Here is an 8,368-nt window from a genome sequence, read left to right on the forward strand (position 1 = left end):
CAACACCAACTAGTAATAAATGGGGGAAAGTGTGACTTTGCGGTGGACAAAGTTGCCTCTCTTGGTCACATAATATCTGCAGACGGCATTTTCGTAGATGATGATAAAATAAGTACAATGAAGACATGACCATCTCCAAGGAATATCAAAGAGTTGCGGGGATTTTTGGGTCTTACAGGATACTATAGACGGTTCGTGAAAGGATATGCTCAGTTGACGAGGGTTTTAACTAATCAACTCAAAAAAGATGCGTTTGCTTGGAATGAGGACGCTGAAAGGGTATTTCAACAACTCAAGGTTGTTATGTCACAGGTGACTGTCTTAGCTATGCATGATTTTCATAAAACGTTTGTGGTAGAGACCGATGCTTCGCAATGCGCTTTGGGAGCGGTGTTAATGCAAGATAAACATCCAATTGCATACTATAGTAAGACTTTGGGCAAACGAGGGAGCAACAAACCTATATAAGAGAAGGAGTTGATGGCAATCGTGTTTGCGGTGTTCAAGTGGAAACATTATCTTTTGGGTAGGCAATTCGTAGTAAAAACGGATCAGCTCAGCTTGCGACACTTCTTGGAACAAAGGGAGGTCATTAGGGAGTACCAGAAATGGATGATGAAACTCATGAGGTTTGACTTTACCATCGAATACAAACAAAGGAAGGTCATTGGGGAATGGCAGACGCTCTTTCTCGGGTGCCCCAAAGGGTTGTGGAATTAGGCACCTTGTTGAGTTCCAATGGCATAGATTGGGATTTATTACTAGAGGAAGTTGGTAAGGATGCTACTTTGGTTCACATTCGTGATGCTGTTTTGAAGGGGGAACAGGTTCCTACCGGTTTCACGGTTGATCACGATCGATTATTTTTCAAAGGTAGATTTGTGTTGGCTCGGACCTCTCCTTTTATTCCGGTGTTGCTTAGAGAATACCATGACTTTCCTTTAGGAGGGCATGCGGGAGAATTGAAAACTTATCTCCGTTTGGCTGCAGAATGGTTTGGGAGGGAATGCGTCGACAGATTACCAACTACGTCCGGGAATGTCAGATTTGCCAACAAGCAAAAGCTTCGAATCAGAGTCCGGCTGGGTTACTCCAAAATTTGCCAATTCCGTCTCAAGTTTGGGAACACATTACCATGGATTTCATTGAGGGGTTGCCTACTTTGGAAGGGGTGAATACTATTTTAGTGGTAATTGATCGGCTGACCAAGTTCGGACATTTTGTACCCCTTAAACATCCATTCACAGCTCTTAAGGTGGCCGCCAAGTTTGTTAAGGAGGTGGTGCGATTGCATGGTTTTCCTACATCTATTGTGTCTAACAGAGACAAGGTGTTTATGAGTATTTTTTGGCGGGAGATGTTCCGACTACAACAAACACATCTTCTTCGTAGCACGGCTTTTCACCCACAAACAGACGGCCAGACAGAGGTAGTAAACAAAATGGTAGAAACTTACTTACGGTGCTTTGCCAATGAACACCCAAAACAATGGGCAAAGTGGTTACATTGGGCTGAACTCAGTTATAACACATCCCCTCACCTTTCCATCAAAATGTCTCCATTCCAAGCTTTGTACGGGCGGGTACCTCCACATATAGTTCGGATTGGGCATAATCATGCAACTGTCGATACTTTGGAGCAAGTGTTACAAGAACGTGATGCAATGTTAGATGAACTACAGTTTAATATGGCCAGGGCACAACAACGAATGAAATATTATGCGGACAAGAAACGTAGGGAAGTGTTCCTTGAAGTGGGAGATTGGGTATACCTAAAAACTCGACCATGTCGACAGAAATCCTTGGTTGGCCGTCCCAATGAAAAGCTTAGCCTGCGATATTACGGTCCTTATAAGGTTTTGCAAAAGATTGGTCGTGAGGTGCTAGTATTATGGGAAGGCTTGGATGAGTCCGAAGCTACTTGGGAAGATGCTACTAAGTTGTTCAAGACCTTTTCTAATCGACACCTTGAGGACAAGGTGCTTAATTGGGTTGGGGGTATTGTAACACCTAAGGCACCAATTATATTGAAGACATACCAGCGAAGGGGGAAAGGAAATAAAATAAATAGCTGATTTGTTATGTTTTGGGTTGGGTTGTTATTTAAATAGAGTCGAGCCTTTCTATTGTTTGGAGGCCTAAGTGTTTTAGGTGTCGGGTGGATTTTATATATAGTATTACTCTTTCATTGTATGGGGGGAGAACTTTAAATAGAAGAATTCAGTAATATAGGAATTTACACAACACTCGAAGTTGTGTGGGAGTTTACATAGCACTCGAAGCTGTGTGGTATATCATGTGTGTAATTTTTCTATGTTCTTTGCATTATCCTCATTGTGTGTGGCAGGGTTTATCACACAACATTAAACACAACTGTTGTTTCCACACAACAGATTCCAGAAATATATGTTGGTATTACTGCATTGGGCAATTACAGAAGACTTCCCAATATAATCATCTTCATACTCAAAAACAAATAATCATTCAAAAAACAACAGTCATACTTCCTCTTGAATATTTATACAGATGTGTCCAAGGCAAGAACTATGATACAATTACAAAGATAATACATCTATAGAAGTATACACAATAAAACCAAATCCAGTCGGAATCCCAAAAACCCAAGTCGAACACAAAAAAGTAAAACATAAAGAAGGAAAACTCGAAACGTGGAAAGTGGGATTGAATCTATTGGAAAACAACCCATATGTGATCCCACATCGAAGTATTAGAGAGAGGTTGACTAATATATAAGCTTGATGGGCCATTCCTCGTATTACCCCTCAGTTTTAGGATGGTACCTCATCGGGTTTGTATCCAATTAACTCTCCTTTTATGTGAATTTTGTGTAAAGCCCAAATTAATCAATTTCATCTGTGTAATAGATACCTGAAACTGAAATCATAGGGCCTAATATGGACAATTTTAGAAAGAGGCTCAACTTTAGCTCTCTCATAGCATTTCATAGCATCATTTCTAAGAACTTTGGGGAGTTGAAGGCAAATCCAGTCCAGCAATGATTCCAAATCTTTTGCAAAGTCGAGTAAATACCAATCCAAAAGTTTCGGTATAATTAGTTCATTATATCTTGAAATGCCAACGGCTGCCTGTAAGTAATCCTTTTTCGCGACTTCTAGCTGATTTTCAACTTGATCAGCTGTGTAGATTCTCACCTGCATAAGAATATACCCACATAACTCAGCAAGATTAGCATGAATCAATCCAATTACCAATACCATCGGGCATGGGCATTGCCTTGAACTTCTCTTGTAAATTTACGTAAAACATAATTGCCATCAGAGGGGAATCTAGCCTCGGGCCTTCCCAGGTCGTAGTCAGAGTCATTTGATTAGAAATGCTATTGATATTGAACAACGTAAAGTTAAGTGTTCAGTTCACTTTAATTAGTATTCTGGATTCGCCCTTGAATTTTCCATGAACCCCCGATTAGTTACCCGCTACCAACTAGCTATGAGGATCAAGGAAGGCCTTCTTCAGCAGTTAGGGACTGGACAAGGCTACGTATGCATTCATATTATAATCATATTATATATCATTTTCCTGGTATGAAATTGTTTGTAAGTATAGGATTGAGAATCTAATCAGAGAATAGATAATATGGTCGAATTAAAGTAAAGTTAATCAAGGGGCATCTCAAAATTGGATTTGGCAATGAACCAGGAACGAAATATCTTATGATTGTGTCTGAAATATCACTATCACTTCGAAGTTTAGTTGGTACAACAAAATAATTTTTTTTCGACATTGGAGAACTTACAGCAGGAGATGACCAGCTTCCGCAGGAGAGTGCAAAAGTAACCATGGGTTCAGATAACTCCAACCCAAACATGCTTCGTGCAACCATCTCATCCTTTTTAAATCCGTTTGAGAATGTCTGAAGACGAGTAATACCCAAAATATATCAAAAGAAATTTGTGACTGCAATGGTAGAATCAAAAATATTTTTGTAAATATGGTGAAAATGACTCGACTTACATATTTATAATGGTAAGGTAACCGCAGAATAAAATGTTCGATTGTTATAGCATTTAGCATGTGTCCCGCAACATTGATTGTTGCCTGTGTAGGAAGCAATGAGATTTACAAATTACTGAAAGCATACATCTAAATGAACATATTGCAATAGCCTTCTTATCTACGCAATGAAATTTCACTGCACAAAAAGACATGGGGTGTTTGGCAAAATAGCTTATTGAGCAATTTTAGCTTATTTTGATACAATTTGAGGGTTGGGTGGACAAACCGGCCAATGCCAATGTTTGATAAATTACTTGCTTGAAACAGCTTATTATTATGACTAAGTTGTTTTTGAACAAGCTACTCACAGCAGCGGGTTTAAAATCAACTGGTCAAACCGATTAATAAAATCAGCAAAGCAAATCAGCCACTATAATTAGCTATCAGTCGTTTACCAAACATTCTCATCGATTAAGTGCACATGCATGATGAAACATCTACTTATAGCATGTAAGGGAGTCCATTACCTTCTGCATCAATTGAACTACTGCCTCTGGATTTTCGGGGATTCCATGTTCGAGATATGCCTGATGCGAATGTTCAAAGTAAAAAAATAACGCTCCAACATATTGTAATTAGAACAGGAAATGTAGACATAGAATTTGATACATACATTCATCATGCAAGAATTGTAGACATTAATCCAGAAAGCAAGCTTTTCTTGGTGAGTGAGTCTTTGAAGTTTGACAGAGGCGAGTTTTGTAATAAGTATTCTGAACAAGACAAAAGCGTATATTATAAATAAATAGAACCGCAAAAATAAACTAATTAGTTTAAGGCATAACATGGAAGAAACATACCTTAGTCGACGATTTAAGAACACATAGTTCGGTTTTCTTTCTGCACTGATCGATTGGGCATCAATCTCGCACAAATGCTTGTACGGACCAATATCTCTTTTCCCAACCTTAGGCCAAATATCGTAGGGATCTTGAAGCTCATTTCCTTTATCAGATTCTTGAGCCGATAGTCTGACTAAGGAAGGGAATTTTTCGGTACTTAACCTGTTACTTGATACACTCATTCGCGACAAAATGCTCATTAAGCAATTCAAAATGTTCTCGGATATCCAATTTGGGTTCTCATCTCCCGATGCCCTTTCATTTTGACAAACAGAAGATATAGCATCCGCGTTGTCTTGGCTGTCAGTTCTGCAATCGAGCTGAAAATTCAGAAAATCGAAAATCCAATTATCTCACTTTCTGGCTTCGCCTTGACGGGAAAGTGATATTATATGGACACAGAAGACCCTTACTAACCTGCGATTTCTGTCGCTCGATGGGCTTCTCTGATGTTTTTTTTTCAAAGGAAAACCTCTTAGTGGGAGTTCTCACGATAGGCGACTTTGGTTTTGGAGATTTTGGTTTGTTTTTCATGCAATCTTTATTTCTTCTATCATCTAAATCTGCGGAACTGATGCAATTGGTTACAGCAAGAACTACATTTGTTGATTCTTTGGAGTCATTTGATCGGTTTGTCGCTTCCATATTCTTATTCGAGGATGAATTATTTACAGCTTCTTCATACAAACCTTTCCTGAAACGTACAACTTGTTCTTCCAGCCTAACAACCTCTTCCTCCAAAACCGCAACTTCAGCCAAAAGTTCTAAGATCTGAAGAGATCAGAAAAACATGCATTCTCTCGTTAAACGTTAAATTCATTCAATGTCGATTGACATTTTGAAGATTTAGCCGTATGCAATTTACCTACCAATTTACTTAGCGATTTGCAAAATATGACCCAAAAACAACCAAAACAAACATAATTTGCTTTTTTTATTCCCGATTTGCAAGGAGATTTGCGAATTATGTGAAACTAGCTCCATTGGACAATACAATCAACATACTTCACGAATTTAGACAAACGGATACTCCTCCATAACTTTAATATCACGATGTTGCAAATCCAACGAGATGGAGGAGTGTAGCACAATGTAGTTTGAGCAAAGAAAATTATACTAATGCCTTCAATAAATTCCATCCAGCTAACAATCTCATCAACAAAACAACAAAGCAAACAACTACGTATTCTTCACCCCCTTTTTTTCATTATATAGTATTATAGAAAATTTTCGTTCCTACCAAAACGAAGTGAAAACCTCTAACACCATCATTTTCCTTATAATTCAACATTTGAATCCTACACATTGTCAACAAAATTGTAGCTAAAAAGAAGTACTATCTAACAAAACAAGAAACACAAAGAAGCATGATCAAACAAGATTAAGTAGCTAAATAGAGATATAAAGCGGTTGAAATCGATAGAAATACTGACATAGGGTGGAAGGTATGGGGGGAGGCGAGGAAGAGTCCCTAGAGGTCTAGTAAACGCCCGTTCAAGAGCCCTATGAACATTTTCCTCATGTCTCAGCTTCTTCTTTAATCTATCAACCTGAAAACCATTGAAACACTAACACTCTATAACCATCAAATAAACCTATTAAAACAACTTTTAGCAGCAAATAAACCCAATAACAAAATCAAAAAACACCCATGTATCAGAAATGGGATTCATAACACTCTTTAAACACCAAGTAAACCCATAAAACCAGTTTTTAGCAGCAAATTAACCCAAATACAAAATCAAAAAACACCCATGTATCAGAATTGGGATTCATAACACTCTTTAAACACCAAATAAACCCATAGAAACAGCTTTTAGAAGCAAATTAACCCATAAACAAAATCAAAAAACACCCATGTATCAGAAATTGGAATTTATAACACTCTTAGACACCAAATATACCCATAAAACCAGCTTTTAGTAGCAAATTAACCCAAAAACAAAATCGAAAAACACAATGTATCAGAATTGGGATTCATAACACTCTTTAAACACCAAATAAACCCATAAAACCAGCTTTTAGCAGCAAATTAACCCAAAAAAATTCAAATAACACCCATGAATCAGAATTGGGATTCATACATCTTGGAGTAAAGCCAATTTCCTCTCCTTACTCGAAATTCGTCGAGTTAAGGTTGGTTTATGAGCTTCCATGGATTTACTCCTTAGCATATCTAGCTTATGCTGTAAAACAATGCAAGTTAGAAAAGTGAGATTAATAAAATGAGTTACTACAATTAGTTTATCACGAAAAGAATAGATTCTTATAAAGTTTGAGACCCACAAAAAATAAAGACAGCTATGAGAAAATGAAAGGAAACCCACAAATCACAATCCACTACTGATATGTATGAGATAAATAGCAAAGACCCTAACTTAACTTTTCTAAGCTTGTTTGGTATTGATCCTAAAAAGACAAATAAAGCAAAAAGAGCATATCTAAAACAAACAACCAGCACAAGAAATGTCATAAAAAATAAATTAAATTACCCTTTTTTTCATTTTAGGGTTGTGAAGACTGAATGGTGATAAGAGATTTAGTCTTGATTGAAAATTGATCATGCTTCATCTGAAGTATAAATCCAATGTAGAAATGGGTTTTGTTTCATGTTTCATTTCTCAATCTAGAAGCTCAGAAATGGCAGACATTAAAGAACAAAAAAGGTTGATTTAAAGTAGAAAATGGTGGGTATAGTTGCAGAAGCTGATGGTAAGAGGCAATGAGAATAAGAAGTGCATGAAGCATGATTAGCAGTAGCAAGTGTTAAGTGTGTAGAATCATAGTAGAATCATGGTCACTCCTGAATCCTGAGTCCTAAATCCGGTGACTTCCCTCGATGGCTAAAGTTAAATTGGAATTTTGAAAATAAAAATTTTTGTTTGTTTGTTATGTTATGAATTTGAAAGAAGATAAAATAAAAGTCTCAAGTTAAATATCTATTCTTCTCAATATGTTTTTCTTACAAATTTTCTCTTATTTTATTATCATTCCCTTTAAACAAATAAAAACTTGAACTTGTTTTTGTGACAGTCTTATTTCTTTCCTCAAATCCCACATGCCAAACACCCTAAAATGTAATAGAGCTCCATTACTCAATCTAATGGCTAAAATTGCTTATGGAGTTTAAAATGAGGGATTTAAACATTTTATTTTTATTCTAAAGTAGGGGTCAATATCTCTCATAAGAATTTGTGATATGCAGCTAGTCTCTTGAGAGACGATATCTTTCAGAGACGTCTAGCCTTTTAAAGATTAATGTCTACTTATCGTACATTTAATGTCTACTTACAATATCCTTAATACTTACTTACCTTATCCTTAATGTCTACTTTCAATATCTTAAATGTCTATTTACATCATTATTAATGCTTACTTATAATATTTTAAAAAATATATAATGGGTGAGCCCAATTAGAGACCATCTCTCACAAGAATTTGTATGCTAATATGACTAATAGAGAAAAGTAATAAAGAGGATCCTTATAC

At 36.7% G+C, this 8,368-nt stretch overlaps 1 protein-coding gene across 3 annotated transcripts; it reads right to left on the bottom strand.

The window, feature by feature from the left end:
* Positions 1–2,478: 2,478 nt before the first annotated feature.
* On the bottom strand, positions 2,479–7,800 carry LOC130798016 (uncharacterized). 3 transcript variants are annotated; one of them, XM_057660839.1, is made up of 10 exons: positions 7,372–7,800; positions 6,964–7,065; positions 6,313–6,429; positions 5,297–5,650; positions 4,838–5,199; positions 4,651–4,750; positions 4,505–4,564; positions 3,996–4,079; positions 3,778–3,894; positions 2,479–3,172 (listed from the first exon to the last, which is right to left on the bottom strand). In XM_057660839.1, the coding sequence occupies exons 1-10, from the start codon at positions 7,441–7,443 to the stop codon at positions 2,870–2,872; spliced, it is 1,671 nt and encodes a 556-aa protein (XP_057516822.1). In that variant the 5' UTR covers positions 7,444–7,800; the 3' UTR covers positions 2,479–2,869. The 3 variants fall into 3 exon arrangements, with proteins under 3 accessions (XP_057516822.1, XP_057516823.1, XP_057516824.1); XM_057660840.1 differs by lacking the exon at positions 7,372–7,800 and adding an exon at positions 7,166–7,232; XM_057660841.1 differs by lacking the exon at positions 6,964–7,065.
* Between the last annotated feature and the right edge of the window lie 568 nt (positions 7,801–8,368).

This window comes from Amaranthus tricolor, chromosome 13, assembly GCF_026212465.1.
Source record: "Amaranthus tricolor cultivar Red isolate AtriRed21 chromosome 13, ASM2621246v1, whole genome shotgun sequence".
Classification (NCBI taxonomy): Eukaryota; Viridiplantae; Streptophyta; class Magnoliopsida; order Caryophyllales; family Amaranthaceae; genus Amaranthus; species Amaranthus tricolor.

Bases quoted from the DNA above. Each gene is read 5' to 3' on its own strand.
- LOC130798016 (XM_057660839.1), bottom strand. From the start codon at position 7,443: ATGATCAATTTTCAATCAAGACTAAATCTCTTATCACCATTCAGTCTT. The intron at 7,066-7,371 runs GTAATTTAATTT...ATTGTTTTACAG, and splicing joins ACCCTAAAATGAAAAAAAGG to CATAAGCTAGATATGCTAAG. The intron at 6,430-6,963 runs GTATGAATCCCA...AATGGTTTTCAG, and splicing joins AATTGGCTTTACTCCAAGAT to GTTGATAGATTAAAGAAGAA.